This window comes from Danio rerio, chromosome 5 (assembly GCF_049306965.1).
Source record: "Danio rerio strain Tuebingen ecotype United States chromosome 5, GRCz12tu, whole genome shotgun sequence".
In the NCBI taxonomy this organism is placed as follows: Eukaryota; Metazoa; Chordata; class Actinopteri; order Cypriniformes; family Danionidae; genus Danio; species Danio rerio.
In genome coordinates this window covers 8,123,245-8,140,000 of record NC_133180.1, presented here as the reverse complement: position 1 = coordinate 8,140,000, position 16,756 = coordinate 8,123,245, and the positions used below count along the sequence as shown (strand labels likewise).

At 38.1% G+C, this 16,756-nt stretch overlaps 1 protein-coding gene across 11 annotated transcripts in view; it reads right to left on the bottom strand.

The window, feature by feature from the left end:
• Positions 1 to 16,756, bottom strand: part of unc5ca (unc-5 netrin receptor Ca) — a 467,777-nt gene that overhangs the window by 79,261 nt on the left and 371,760 nt on the right. For all 11 annotated transcript variants that reach the window (XM_073951925.1, XM_073951920.1, XM_073951922.1 and 8 more), the window contains 2 exons: positions 14,632 to 14,799; positions 6,787 to 6,951 (listed from right to left, as the gene is read on the bottom strand). In XM_073951925.1, the coding sequence (XP_073808026.1) occupies positions 6,787 to 6,951; positions 14,632 to 14,799 (333 nt within the window). The remainder of the gene's footprint in view (positions 1 to 6,786; positions 6,952 to 14,631; positions 14,800 to 16,756) is intronic.

Below are 16,756 nucleotides of genomic sequence, written 5' to 3'. Positions count from 1 at the left end.
CTTTTGAGGAATGAGCTCTCCACTTTGAGCATGTGACACGCTATTGCAGGTTATCAACAAGGTTTTGCAGTTTGTACTAATTGTTTTGAGAAATGCATGAACTGTTGCGCAAATGTAAATAGTGTTGTGAGAAATAATAAAACGCATAATAAAAGTGCAATGTAAACAATAATAAGTGCAAAGATAAAGTAAAATAAATAAGTACTCAAGTGCTTTGTTGGTGTCTTTGCTCGGTGGAGTTGCGCAGGTAGAGTCGATGGTCTTTACGTTCGTCGGTCTTCACACGAGGCTGCCGCGAAAGCTGCCGCGGTGAGACTAGTTGCTTATATACACCTCTTAGCGTTTGCCGATTGAATTCAACTGGACACGCCTCGAGAGTAAAAACAACACAAACTGAGCCGGGGGGAGGGTGGGGCTTGGGGGATGGAGGTGGGGGAGGGGCTTCCACGATCCACACACAAGCTCTTCCAGTAACCAAGGAAACAGTGAGTAAATTTTCTAGTACCCCACACAAACAACTGAAAACAAGTCTAAATGTACTTACACGGTGCTGGTCTCGTTGCTAAAGTGCTTCTCCTAATGATAATAATAATAATAAAAACAACAACAGCATATTTGGGGATGTTTTGCTTTCACAACTCAAATCATGACCTGCAAAAAGGTTTTTCTTACTTAGAATTTTGTGCTATTGTTCTTCTTTATAGTCCAAATATCTAAAAATTCTTAAACCAAGAAGCATTTTTCATTTTCCAAAAAATATTGTTTTGTTTTTAGAAATAATAAGTCAAAATTAAGCAAGTTTTTTTTTCTTTAAAACAAGCGCAATAACCTTGTTTGAAGTAAGTGTATTTTGCTTACACCATTGGCAGATTATTTTGCTTGTTTAAAGGAATAACTCATTTAATTTGACTGCTAATTTCTGAAAACAGGACAATATGTTTTGCTCGTCTACAAAATTCAAGAATTTGCAGATATTTGGACTAGAAATAAGACAAAAGCACAGAGGAATAAACATATTTTTTGCAGAGTAGACTTAGTCTTTTATCTGCAGAAATTGTAATACCAGCTCAAATATAGTTCATTCATTCACTTTTTTCATTCAGCTTTGTTTCTATATTCATCAGACCTCGCCACAGCAGAATAAACTGCCAACTTATCCAGCACAGGTTTTATGCAGCGGATGCCCTTCCAGCTGCAACCCAGTACAAGAAAATATACACTTTCGCATTCACACACACACACACACTTATACACTACAGCCAATTTATTTTCATCAATTCACCTATAGTGCATGTGTTTGGACTGTGGGGAAAAACCGAAGCACCCGGATGAAACCCACGACAACAGAGGGAGAACATGCAAACTCCACACAGAAATGCCATCTGATCCAGCTGGGACTCAAACCAGAGACCTTATTGCTGCGGGGTGACAGTGCTAACCACTGAGCCACCGTGCCGTCCAACTCAAATATAGTTATTAAAAACAATTATTAGGTTATTGCAGACAATAAACATCACACACCCCTTCATGGGACAGATGTACAGGTCGTTTCAATCTGGTTTCACCCCTTATTATGATCTTCATTCATCGTGAGCAGCTCCTACATCACTAAGTAGTGCACTATAGGTTTTTGGAACAGAGTTAAAGAGTTAGAGTGAGAGCTGAGTGGGGTTAAATGGATTGTGCCTGTTCAACTTTTAAAAGGGAAGAACTTTTTAAAGTTTAAACTTAAGTGAGGAAGCGCCTGCGGGGAGAGACAGACACCAGAATCATTACACAACACAAAACAGAGGAGATTCACATCCGCGGCCTGTCTTTAGACGCCAGCGAACAAATTAAACTGCCACACTGACGCATCCACGGTTCATACATTGAGAGAGCATCAAAATACAGATGAGCCGCTATCGTGACAGTGAGTGAAACAAATGAAGGGCCATGTTTATGTGCTTTATTACATGCCAGAGAAATAAACACATCAACTAAAGCCATTGAAGTGAACAAGAAACTGAATTTGTAAATGATTTCGCTCGAGTTGCCGTGCGCATCTGCAAAAAATGCTTTTTTTACTTACATTTTTCGGTTTAGTTTTTAGTACAAATAACAAGAATTCTTATATTTTATGGACAAGCAAAACACGTTAGGCTCTATTTCAATGATTAAAGTTTAAAGCGCATGGCGCAAAAGCATTAAGGGCGTAAATTTACTTTTGTTATTTTAAGGAAAGAAAAATCCGCTCTGCGTCGTGGTGCATTGTCTAACATGGTTGTGCTTATTCTCTTACTGAGTTATGGGTAGTTTTCCACAGATTATTAACCCATCATTGAGTCTATTTATTTATTCGTGCAAATGTGTGTAAATTTATTTAGTTTTTAAAATAATTTCTGTAATACTGTTGACTAATATGAAAATGTTCATAAGATTTATTTACTATACAGGGCTCTTTTTTGACGATCCATGTGGAAAGTCCAAAGTATTAAAAGCGTGTCAGAATCCACTTTTACTATTTTAAGGACAGAAAAGACTGTTTCGAGCACAGCACACGGTCTAAAAAGGTTGAGCTTATTCTCTTGATGAGTTATAGGTGTGTTTTGAGAATAAACCAATCAGAGTCTCACATTCCCTTTAAGAGTCAGTTGTGTCGCGCCATAGTGCATTTGCTATTTACATGACGGACTTTGTAAGTGGAAAAACTGAGCATTTCACTAAAGAGAAAACAGTTAAACAGAGCATCTGCAGCGTAAGAATGAGATCATTATTTACTTTCACTTTCACTCTCGTGGATACTGAAACTTCTTGTACGCACAGATACCCATTAGCCTAAAAATAAGCACAAAGATTTGTTTTAAAACTATTTCTAAATTCAGTTCCAATTGCCAGCAAATGAATAAATGAACAATAATAATGAAGTGTGGTCAAAAACTGAGTTGTATCCAAATACACATGCTGTGCCCTATATGGTTTTAAACCAACAGGTGGGCAAATCTAAGCTTTGTTTTTAATAAAACAAATACAAATATGAAAAAAATAAATTATACTGCTAGCAAAAATAACATTATACAAAAGCAAATTGTTATGAATGAACTGAAAAAGCCCCCCAAAGTGAAGACAGCATAAAAAGTATGATTTTTATATTTATGTAGGCTAGAAAATAATATGTTTTGTAATATTTTAACCCTTTATATTTATATCCTATATATATCCTTATTATATCATATATATATATATATATATATATATATATATATATATATATATATATATATATATATATATATATCCTTAATATTTTAATTATTTTTCATATGTAAAGATATTTGTGTATTGCTGTGCATCCTGTCTGTATTAAGCAGTGTGTAGGCAAGGTGCACAACTAACGCACTCTGCGCTGGACTTTAGACCGGCTTTGTTCTGGTCTATAGAACAGTCTATTATAGTTTCTCAAAATAGCAATGCACCTGTAATGCGCCTCAACACCCCTCCCTTTTTAGACAAGAACGCCTATGGGCGCACATATGAGCGCAAATGCATTTGCTATTTAATCAGCGCGGTGTAACACGTCATAACGACTCTTGCATCAATTTGAAACTAGCAAACAACAATTGCGTCGCGCCTTGCGTAGCATTTCGCCGGGTGTATGATACGGCCCACATTATGTAAAGTACTATTTTCTGTCTTTTACTAGATATATTTTATGAGAGACTTGCTTTGTTTAACAAATAAGTAAATATAATTGGATTTGCACAGTAAACAAATAAATAAAATAATAAATAATAAATAAAAGTTAAAGGTATTATTGTTATTTCATATAATAAGTTTTTAGTTTTCCCTGAGATGGGTTGCGGCGGGAAGGGCATCCGCTGCGTAAAAACTTGCTGGATAAGTTGGTGGTTCATTCCGCTGTGGTGACCCCAGATTAATAAAGGGACTAAGCCAACAAGAAAATAAGAATGAATAAAGTTTTTTGTTATGATACCCCCAAAATCATTCCGCATGAATCCGCAAAATTTTTACAAAAATCTCAGCAGAAATAGCAAAAAATGTCCGCAGATTCTGTCTGGCCCTAGTTGTAGGTGTGTTTTGAGAATAAACCAATAACATTCTCATCTCCCATTCCCTTTAAGAGTCAGTTGCACCATGGAGCATTTGATATTTAGATAGTGGACTTTGTAAGTGGTAACTTCAATAGAAGCGAGAAAACAGTTAAACAGAGCATCTGCAGCGTGAGGATAAAGAATGAGCCTCCTCCATTCAGTCTCTTTACTTTCACTTTCTTTTTCTCTCTTTCGTGGATAAGGAAACGGTGTTGTATGCACAGACGTCCATTAGCCTACATAATTGATTTAGTTTGTTAAGCACAAAGTTTTGTTTCAAACTGGTTTTAAATTCAGTTCTAATTTAGCAAATAAATAAATGAACAATAATAACGAAATGTGATCAAAAAACTGAGTGTATCCAAACACACATGCTATGCCCCATATGGTCCAAAACCTGACAGGTGAACAAATCTAAGCTTGTGTTTAATAAAACAAATATAAATATGGTAAATAATACCGATAATAATAATATTATACAAAAGCAAGCTGTCGTGAATAAACTGAAAAAAGTCCACCGAGATAAAGGTGGTGGTTTTTACATTTATGTAGCAAATATTAATTATTGTAATATTTTAATCCTTTAATTCTTTTACATAAGTAAAGATATTTGTGTATTGCTGTATATCCTGCGTGTTTTAAGCAATGTATAGGCGAGTTACATAACGCGCTCTGTGCTGGATTTTAGACCTACTTTCAGCTGGTCTGTTGCACAGTCTATTTTACTTCCTCAAAATAGCAACGCGCCAACAATGCTCCTTAACACGCCACTTTTCTAGACCAGATTACCCATGAGTCGACAAAGTAGTGCAAATGAATTTGCCATTTAAACAACAATATGGAAAATAGAAAAATAAAGGTTGCGCGGGGCTGAAAATAGAAACACGTCGGGGGCAAACAGGTCTTGCACCTTATCACGCCGGTTGTATGATAAGGCCCATTGTGTTATTTTAAGAAATATTATGTCACAATTAAGTGAGGTAGTCCCTATAACGAGCAAAATAGTCTGCCAATGGAGTAAGGAAAATAATCTTATGCCAAAAGGACAAACTAAATTATTTTGCTCACCCTATTCATAGGTTCAATGTGACATCACACAGTGGTGCGACCGCTGTTTTTGTGACCGAACTGTACTATAGCTGTTTTTGTTATAATCACAGTTAAACAAATAAAACAGCCCTTTAACTTTTAAACAAAATCTTACTCTTATTTGCACGACCTAGAATGATGGAGTACAGTATGCTGCTACTTGTGGGTTTTTCACTGTCATAAAAAATGCAAACGTGTATAAGAGCAAGCGCTCCCTCATGGGTCTGTGTATCAGAAACACATGAGCACCAGGTGTGATCTGCCGTGTCTATGACACAAATAAGTGTGTATGTAAATATGTGCATGTGAGTGAATGTGTGTGGGTAGTCTCTGTTTTAGCGCATGCTTCTATATTCAGTTTAAACCAGAAGTTTACATACAAACTAAAAAAGGAACATAACCATTTTTCAAATAATGTCTGATGGCAAATCATACTAAATGTTTTCTATATTAGGTCCGTTAGGATTACCTAAATGATTTACATTTGCTAAATGCCAGAATAATGAGAGAATTTTTTTTTTTTTTTTAAGAATTAATTTTTTTTGAGAATCTTTTATATATTTTTAGACAGTCAAAATTTTACATACATTTCCTTGGTATTTTTTAGCTTTGCTTTTAAACTGTATAACTTTGGTCAGATGTTTTGGGTATCCTTCCACAAGCTTCTTACAATAGTTTGAAGGAATTTTGGCCAATTTTGGTCAGATTTGTAGGCTGTCTTGCTCGCACAAGCTTTTTCGACTCTGCCCACAAATTTTCTATAGGATTGCCATCAGGGCTTTGTGATGGCCACTCAAAACATTTACTCTGTTGTCCTAAAACAGTTTTTAAGTAATTTGGCAGTACGCTTAGTGTCATAGTCTGTTTGGAAGACCCATTTGTGGCCAAGTTTTAATTTCCTGGCTGATGTCTTGAGATGTTGCTTCAGTTTTTCTACATAATGTTCTTTCTTCATGATGCCATCTATGCTGTGAAGTGGACCAGTCCCTCCTGCAGCAAAACAGCCCCACAACATGATGCTGCCACTCCCATACTTCACAGTTGGGATGGTGTTCCTAGGCTTTGTCCTCCAAATGTAACACTGGTCATTATGGCCAAACAGTTCAATCTTAGATCCATCAGCCAACAGTCTTTTTCCCAGTGTAATCTAGTAAATTGTAATCTGGCTTTTTTGTTGATTCTGGCTTGTTGATTTTCCCATGTTGTCACACATGGAAGCAGTGTGTTTGATGTTTTCCTTAAATACTATTCTACAGTTGTGCTTCCAATTAACTCAAATGTTGTCAAGTAGCCAATCAGAAACTTCCAAAACCTTGACACCATCATCCAAGCTTTTTCAAAGGCGCAATAATTTTATTGTATGTAAACTTTTGACTTTCAAGAAACGTCATAACAATTTCTCAAAAAAATCTGCCATTATTCTGCTATTTAGTATAACAGAAATTTGATAATTCTAACTTGCCTAAAAGAGAAAAAGTTTAGTCGCATTAACATCTGACTTTTTAAAGAATAGTTATGTGCCTTTTTATACAGTGTATGTAAACGTCTGGTTAGCTGTATATATATATACACGTGTGTGTGTGTGCGTGTGTGTGACTGTACTCACTCTGTAGGCAGAGTCCGTCAGTGCAGTTCTGGGACTGTAGTGTGAGTCCATCACAGTCTTTTCCTCCATTCTGTGGTGCAGGAGAATTACACTCTCTCTTCCTCCACTGTGTGCAGTCAGTATTACAGGCAGACCACCGGCTCCAGTCAGCCCACTCGCCATCCACTAAACACACACAAACAATACTTCAGCTCTTCTACATTATGAAAAACATCCACCATCTTTGTTAGAGAGGCCCTACAGCATTACTAGTCCACTCATAGTTTAAGCCCAGCTCATACTGTGTGATTTTTCATAATGCTTCACGATTGCATCTTGTCAGAATGTGCAAACATGATCCCTATTGCAAACTTAGGCTACCTCTACAATAGTCATGTGCTGGTCTAATTCAATTCAATTCATATTTATTTGTATAGCTTCAGTGTAGATTGTGCCAAAGCAGCTTCACATAAAAGATTATAGTAAATTGAAACGGTGTCAATTCAGTTTTCAGAGTTGAAGTTCAGTTTAGTTCAGTTCAGTGTGCTTTATTTTCCCTGCTGAAAGTCCAAACACTGAAGAGCAAATCCATCGATGCGCAGCTCCACAAGTCCCAAACCAAGCAAGCCAGTGGCGAAGAACAAAACTTCACCAATTAACGAAAGTGAAGGAAAAAAAAAACTTGAGAGAAACCAGATTCAGTTGGACACAATCATTTTTCCTATAGCCAAAGTTCTTGTGCAGAGCTGCAGTCTATGCGCCGGAGGCTGAAGAACACTGAACGTCCATTGTGGAGGAACTGCAGGTGTAAATAGGTCACTGGCCGGGGGAACAAGCTGGCCCACAGGATTAATGCGGGGACTCGTTTGTCACTGGGGTCTTTCAGGAATCAGTCTCATGCTCTCCACTCCTTCATGACCACCACACCGTCTGCTCAGGATACAACCTGGTCCAGCATTATGGATGCCTCTAGAAGTCCTCTATGATTGGCACCATCTCTTCGTATGTGTTGTTTTTGAGGTCCTCAATGGTTGGCATAGTCTCTTCACAAGTCACAAATCACATCAATGGCACTGCACAATCTATAGAGGCTTCAGGATGAGCATCCCCAGGTAGCAATAGAGAACAAGATAAGATTCTGACGGTATGATAACCTTGGATAAAAATATCCAGGTTCCACAGTATTGTGATTACTGCTCTAAAATATGTTAAGAGATTCATTCAATCGCTATTTTTTTGTCCTGTGATTTAATTTCTTGCCATTAGCTTATTCTTTTGGTCATCTCAATGGTACTCCTTTCTTAATTCCTAGACAAATTTCCATCAAGGGTCGTTCATTCATTCATTCATTTATTTTCTTGTCGGCTTAGTCCCTTGATTAATCCGGGGTCGCCACAGCGGAATGAACCGCCAACTTAGCCGCAACCCATCTCTGGGAATCATCCACACACACATTCACACACACACACACTCATACACTACGGACAATTTAGCCTACCCATTTCACCTGTACCGCATGTCTTTGGACTGTGGGGGAAACCGGAGCACCCGGAGGAAACCCACGCGAAGGCAGGGAGAACATGCAAACTCCACACAGAAACACCAACTGAGCCGAGAAGCGAACCAGCGACCTTCTTGCTGTGAGGCGACAGCTCTACCTACTGCGCCACTGTCTCGCCCCATCAAAGGTCGTAACAATCATAATTGCCATTGAGGTAAGCAATGCAATCTTACTTCTAACTGAAAACAAGATAGTTTTACTACTTTGCAAAAAAATCACGTATATGCGAGGTTTAAACAGTTGTCTGACAACAGTCTGTGAGTATAAGCAGCTTCTAACAGTTAAAATGTATTAATTTAATTTTATTTAATAACACTTGATAAAAACAGTTTGCAGAAACACTTTGATTGACATTCTGCCTTTGTACGTGTCCTCAGATGGGGGAAGCCCTGATCATTAGTGGCCATCTCTCCCACATTAACATAGGATGTTTGGCTGTTTCTTAATATGCGTTCTTCAGCGGTCTTGCGTCCTCGTGTTCTCGCGTAACGTCATCATCAGCTGCCTAAGTTCAGTTCCAATACTCAAGACCGCAAGAACGGAGGATGCCTGAAACTTCACGGACGTGTTTATTTAGATTTATTAGCTAAGTTCAGAGATAGAACTTATTTGTCTCAGGAGTTTCCCTAAATGAGATGGTGAATATAAGCATCACCATGGACATCTTAATAAGGGAATAAACACATTAAGGGTGTTTGTTTGCTGAAATTCGCATTAAAATCTGTTTTATTGATATTGTGCAATGCATATTTGTGAAGTCTTTATCCACAGTATATATATTGAAAAGGGGAAAAACAAATTGTTGTACAAAGGCTGTAATGTTTAAATAATTTTTCCTTAAAACACGTGAAGGTCATGTGACCATCAGGAAGAACGCAGCATCTCATTTCTCACAGGACATGTTCTCTTTTCTCGTGGTCTCCTGAGTTCGTTCTATCGAGGACACCTAGCAAGACCAGTCTCCACAAGAACGCACGTCCATTCTCTTGAGAAACAGCCTTAGTCTTGTTTTTGAATCCGCCACTATGCTGACACATAGGCATTTGTAGCTCCGCCCTCTTTTAAAAAGAGCACAATCTCATTTGAAATTAAAGCGACAGTCAACAAAATGCCACAATTAGGATCAAAGCCTAAAGGAGTCAGTTTCAAAGAGTTATAAAACATTATTTGTGGGGTATTTTGAGATAAAACGTCACACACACACACACTGTGGGGCAGAGGGGTAAACTAAATTTCTCTCTGTCTCGCGCTGAACGCAGTCAACCAATCACAACAGACTGGGTCATTGGACCAATCAGCGCTGATTAGCATTGTGCTAAGAAGAGATTTGGGAACAAATGAAATGCTGAATGAATCATATGGGAGTCGTTGGGATAACTAGGTAAAAATAAATGCATGTTATTAGACAATGAAAGTGTTTTTTGATCTTGCATGCATATCAGCCTGTTGTTGGAGACCGCCAAAACCAAAATATGACTATAGGGGCTCTTTAAAATGCTGCTTCTGAGAAACGGTTTGGTTTCAGAATTAGTAAGTTGATGATGCAATACAAACCAACACCATTTGATGGTAGGATTGCACACGGTACAGTTAGCGCCAACAGTTGAGAACACATTCTCACATACAAGAATGCACTCGAGCGTTAATGAGTGATGCAAAAAAAAGAAAAAGTTGACTCTGAATGTCGTGTGTTTAAAAGTGAAAGGACACAAAATACTTCTTCACCAATATAGGACATAAAGCGATATGTCTAATATGCCAAGAAAGTATTGCTGTAGAAATTACAGCATCAGTCATCCTTTTTGAAAAGAAGATTCTCATCATGTGCTTTTTTTCTATGTCTGCCAATATATTTTATATTTTCCACCTCCAATTTACTTAATTGTTTTATAGTATTAATAAGTACATCTACACTCACCGGCCACTTTATCGGGGCTGTGATTTGCGCCGGATGGCTGCTGGACCAGTTGGCTGCCCGCACTCAACGGACTGTTTTCCATTACCCCTGTTCCCATCCCCTCTGTCTATGTTGTGTCTTGCCGGTGTGCTTATGCTAAGATAGGGCTGTTTTTTTCCCTTTTCTCACTTTGTCCTAATCAAGGGCAAGCTGAGGGGGTGTTTTTTAGCCTAACTGTCCAAATGTATCTTTCTTCGTTTCTAAATGCTGCCTCCTAAGATCTGTCTCCCTTGAAAAGTTGTTTGTGATGTATGGTCTGGGGGGTCCAATTTCGCTATACGAAAGTGTAGTGACAAATAAAGGCTTGATTGATTGATTGATTGATTAGGTACACCTGTCCAACTGCACGTTAAAGCAAATTTTTAGCCGGCCAATCACATGGCAGCAACTCAATGCATTTAGGCGTGTAGACATGGTCAATATGACCTGCTGCAGTTCAAACCCCTCTGGTCTTAAAAGCTTGCCCACTTCAGCTCCAGGGACACCATACAGACATATTATTTTAGATCTTGTAAAAAGGAGAATAATAGGGCCCCTTTAAGGAAAAACTCCCTTCATTTTGACTTCTTATCTTCTTGATTTAAGAATGCTTAGATATTTGGACTGGAAACAAGACTAAAACTCGAAGTAAGAAACGCATTTTTGCAGTGTAGTACTTTAATTGGTTTGGTGCATTAGCACTGAGTTAATGAACTATGGTAATTAACAGTAAATTTAGAAATGTTGCTACTGTATTACAGTAGAGCTTTTCTATTTTAAACCTGGCTATGAAGGATCTTGAGTAGTTGAGTTTGCCTGAATGTATCCTGCAGTATGTGGGTCAGTCATTAGCGTCTGACTGCTGCATCTCTCCTGCTGGGTGCACAAGCTTTAATCTCACCTTCTTCACAGCGAACTGACTCTCAGCAGCAGCAGGAGGAATGGAAATGTGCTCGGCCCTTGGGGGCCCCTAGGGGCCACAGAATAGGGGAAGTGTCTAGCTTGAAAGCTGAACTGATGGGCCTGGAAAAAGATGCATTTGTCTGATGCTATCAAGAGGCGAAGAACTCAAACCGGACCAGAAAAGAATGAAGTTTTTATGAAAGGAATGCCTCCCTTGGAATTCAATAGTCTCACAGGCGATTTTTCCAACCTTCTGTTTATGGAAGGAATTCTTCATTTGGAAGTCACTTTGGATAAAGGCGACTGCAAAGTGGAAATATGTCAACGTAGGAGGGAAAAATAGGCAAATAATGAAAATGAGGCAAATTCCTCATCGTGTTCGTTTCAGGTTTATGAGCTGACCTCGCTGTGTGCTTACGGCATGACGGAAATGTTTCAGATTACAAACTTGATGAAAACGTACACTTGCTTTGGCATGTTGCTGTTGGTATGTGCATGGCATTAAAAAAGTTTTGTTAAGTGAAATAATGTAAATAAATATTAAAAAAAAAAAACTTTTATTTGAATGAAAATATAAATGTTGTGCAAAAAGTACTGAAGCTAAATCTGAAATCTAAAAAAACCTAAAAAAAAATTAAGCTTAGCTGATGTAAAAATACAAAACACAACATAATTACTAAAATTAAAATTAAAAAGTAAAAAACAAACATATTAGCTTTTATTATTTTATTTCCATTTCAGTTACTCATGCGATGCTATATATTTAAGATTTATCAATAGTATAACACTAAAAAAAACTGCTGTGCTAACAATTTATTGATTTATTTTTGTACTTTTTATGTTACTCTACTACCTGACATAAACTCTTGTTATAAGAGCAACAAATAATAACTAGACTTCTAGATGATCATTTGGAAAAGTGGCAGAAGGTTGATTTTTTTGTGAATCATCTGTTGAGCTGCATCCCGATCATCACAAATACTGCAGAAGACCTACTGGAACCCACATGGACCCAAGTTTCTCACAGAAATCAGTCAAGTTTGGTGAAGGAAAAATCATGGTTTGGGGTCACATTCAGTATGGGGGCGTTCGAGAGATCTGCCGAGTAGATGGCAACATTAACAGCCTGAGGTATCAAGACATTTGTGCCGCCCATTACATTAAAAACCACAGGAGAGGGCAAATTCTTCAGCAGGATAGCTCTGCCTCTCATACTTCAGCCTCCACATCAAAGTTCCTGAAAGTGAAGAAGGTCAAGGTGCTCCAGGATTGGCCAGCCCAGTCAACAGACATGAACATTATTGAGCATGTTTGGGGTAAGATGAAGGAGGAGGCACTGAAGATGAATCCAAAGACTCTTGATGAACTCTGGGAGTTCTGCAGTTCTGCCATTCCAGATGACTTTATTAATCAGTGATTTGAGTCATTGCAGAGATGTATGGATGCAGTCCTCCAAGCTCATGATGGAGTCAGACACAATATTCATTCTTTTTTCATGACACTATATTCTAAAGTGTACATTATTTCTGTTAAATGACAAGACTTTTGTCTAAGCAAAGTCAGACCTTACTAATGAAATAATTAAAAATCAAGGCAGGATCATAGTTTATTTTGATAATACGCATAATCTAGAGCAGGGGTTCTCAAATGGTTTGCTCATGGGACCCACATTTTTACATGGTAATCAAGCCGCGACCCAAATTTTTAGGAACTAGAATATAATTTTAGGAATTATAATTCGTTTGTATTTATTTGTTAACATACACAAGTGGAGTCAGATAAAGCATAAGACAATCACCAAGACTTACAAATAAACAATATTTAATACTGTAAACAGTGGTTAGGTTAAGGCAAAGTTAAGTTACCATGAACTAACCTGAACTGTTAATAAAATATTAACACTGATTCGGTTGAACAGAACAAACCAGCAAACTTAAGTAAAATGATTAAAATAATCATAACCATTCATTCATTTTCTTGTCAGCTTAGTCCCTTTATCAATCCGGGGTCGCCACAATGGAATGAACCGCCAACTTATCCAGCAAGTTTTTACGCAGCAGATGGATGGATGGATGGATGGATAGATAGATAGATAGATAGATAGATAGATAGATAGATAGATAGATAGATAGATAGATAGATAGATAGATAGATAGATAGATAGATAGATAGATAGATAGATAGATGGATGGATGGATGGATGGATGGATGGATGGATGGATGGATGGATGGATGGATGGATGGATGGATGGATGGATGGATGGATGGATGGATGGATGGATGGATGGATGGATGGATGGATCCCATCTCTGGGAAACATCCACACACACATTCACACACTCATACACTATGGACAATTTAGCCTACCCAATTCACCTGTACCGCATGTCTTAGAACTGTGGGGGAAACTGGAGCACCTGGAGGAAACCGATTCGAATGCAGGGAGAACATGCAAACTCCACACAGAAACGTCAACTGAGCCAAGGCTCAAACCAGCAACACAGCGACGTTCTTGCTGTGAGGCGTTAGCACTACCTACTGCGCCACTGCTTCGCCCATAATCATAACCATTTTTATAATATTCACCAGTTATTTGCTCTTCTGCTTTTGTGTGGGCTTTCTTGGCCTTTGCCACAAGGGTGAGGACAGTAAAATGTCTAGAGTGCCTGTACTTGTTTTAAACATTAAGTTGTTAGGCCCTTTTGTGATGCTCTTAGCTCTTAGAGTCGTCTTTGAAAATAGTCCACAGGTTTGTCCTTGCAACTGGGATGTTTGGTTTCTAAATGTCGTTTTAATTGAGCAGGTTTCATGCTGTCTTGTGAGAGCACCTCACTTCATATGACACACTGAGGTTTTAAGCCTTTTTTGTCGTCAATATATGTAAATTCACACTTTACATTTTCAGGGTCGTACTTGCGCTTCAAATTGTTATAAATTTACTTTTGTGCCTGAAGCAATTAGGTTACGTAATAAATGTAGTTAATCGATGGACTATGTTGTTGTTAAGTGTTGATGTTTATTGTGTTAAGTGTGTTAATTTTGTTATACTATATGTGAGGCACCACCATGTCGAAATGAATTGCCCCAAGGGGATTATTAAAGTTTTAAACTACTGTAAACTAAACTAAACTAAACTAAACTAAACTAAACTAAACTAAACTAAACTAAACTAAACATATTTGTTGCTATAATTAAATGAAATTTCACATTTTAAACAGTACGTTTGTCGCACGCGCATTTCAAAATAAAAGTCCTATCTAAGCAAAATAAGTAAAAAATTTAACTTTTGTTGTTTTATTGATCACACACTTCGCGACCCACTGAAAATGTGCCCGCGACCACTGATCTAGAGTCCTACATAAATAATAAAAAAAATCAAGGATGCTTGCAAGTTATTCTATCATTTGAATGGCACATGGTTCCACAAACTTGCCATTCACACTACTCAAGCTCTTCAGAGTTTTACCTGTGCAAACGGAGGTGCAGGCGATTTTCTGGATGGCCTGTCCATCACACGGCGAGCCTCCATTCAGTGGTGCGGGATTGGTGCAGCTCCGTGTCCGTTTCTGAAGGCCCCGCCCACAGCGACTGTTACACGGTGACCACTCAGTCCACGTCGACCAGCCTCCGTTCACTACCAAAACAAACACAGACACAATTATATATGTTAACAATGCCCTGAAGTGCCTTGAAATACACTGATGGGCAAGATGTGATGTACAGTTCAGTCTGAACTATTAGCCCTCCTGAATTATTACTCTTCCTGTATATTCTCTATCATATGACTGCACTCTTGCTTCGACTGCAACCCAAATCAATATTTCATGTCTATTTACTGCTTTATTTGGTAAACATGGGTGCTCTGCACACAGTGATATTGCACTGCAAGAGAAACCCATTATTTAGCAATAATGAAAGTATAGCTGTACATGATCTTTTCCTCATATACAGTCACAAACCACAGGTAATTTACCCTGTTTACTGCTCATTTTAAAGAGTTTCATTTCATTTTTCAGAATAAAACCGAGGATTATCTGTGTTCTTCTTAACTCAAAGCCACTTTCTGCTGTTTGAAATAAAGTGACTCTGTGCAGTACTGCAGTTGTTTGTGGTATTACTGTGCTGGTAATATGGTTGACTCCATATGATTTATCACAGAATTTAGCATATTTTCTGGGTCACCTTGAAAAGCGTCTCCTAAATGAATAAATATAAATGCATTAAAAAGTTTCTGTATGATTGCTGAGGGAAGATTTCGCATTTCTCAGACATTGCAGAGCAATCTGGAGAAAGCAAGTGAAGTGGGTCTTTGGAAAAGGTGCAGAAATCAAATCTACAAGCATAAACAGGATATTATATATGAGATAATTAAAGACAAAACTTGCTGGATAAGTTGGCGGTTCATTTCGCAATGGCGACCCCGGATTAATAAAGGGACTAAGACGACAAGAAAATGAATGAATGAATGAAACACATACGACTACATTTATGCAATCACTAGCCTTTTTGGTTAGGGTCAGAATACAATTTTCAAGCTGGCATTCATTAGTCCTTTATTTGTCAGTGGTGGCCACAGCGGAATGAACCACCAACTATTGAAGCATATGTTTTACAATGTTTTTGTTTATATTTTGGGTGCCTTTCCAGCCGCAATCCAGTACTGGGAAACACCCATACACAAACTACTCTACGGCCAATTTAGCTTATTCCATTGACCTATAGCGCATGTGTTTGGACTGTTGGGGAAACCGGAAAACACAGAGGAAACCCACGCCAACTCAGGGAGAACATGCAAACTCCACACAGAAATGCCAACTGGTCCAGCCAGGACTCGAACCAGCTATTTCCTTGCTGTGAGGCAACACTGCTAACCACTGAGCCACAGTGTCACCCAGGTTGGCATTTACAGTTGAAACCAGAAGTTTACATACACTGTATAAAAAGAAACATCATCATTTAAAAAAAAAAGTCAGATGTTAATGCGACTACAGTTTTACTCTTTTAGGTAAGTTAGGATTATCACATTTGTTTCTGTTATGCTTAATTGCAGAATAATGAGAGATTTTTTTTTTTTTTTTGAGATTTTGAAGTCAAATGTTTACATACCATAAGATTATTCTGCCTCTGAAAAAGCTCAGATGATGGTGTCAAGGTTTTGGAAGTTTTTTGATTGGCTAATTGACAACATTTGAGTTAATTGGAGGCACAACTGTAGAAAAGTATTGAAGGAAAACCTCAAACACACTGCTTTCTTGTGTGACAACACGGGAAAATCAACAAGCCAGAATCAATATGGGGGCAGCAGCATCATGTTGTGGGGCTGTTTTGCTGCAGGAGGGACTGGTCCACTTCACAGCATAGATGGCATCATGAAGAAATAGCATTATGTAGAAATACTAAAGCAACTTCTCAAGACATCAGCCAGGAAATTAAAACTTGGCCACAAATGGGTCTTCCAAACAGACCATGACCCTAAGCGTACTGCCAAATTGGTTAAAAAGTGCTTTAAGGACATCAGAGTGAATGTTTTGGAGTGGCCATCACAAAGCCCTGAACTCAATCCTATAGAAAATGTGTAGGCGGAGTTGAAA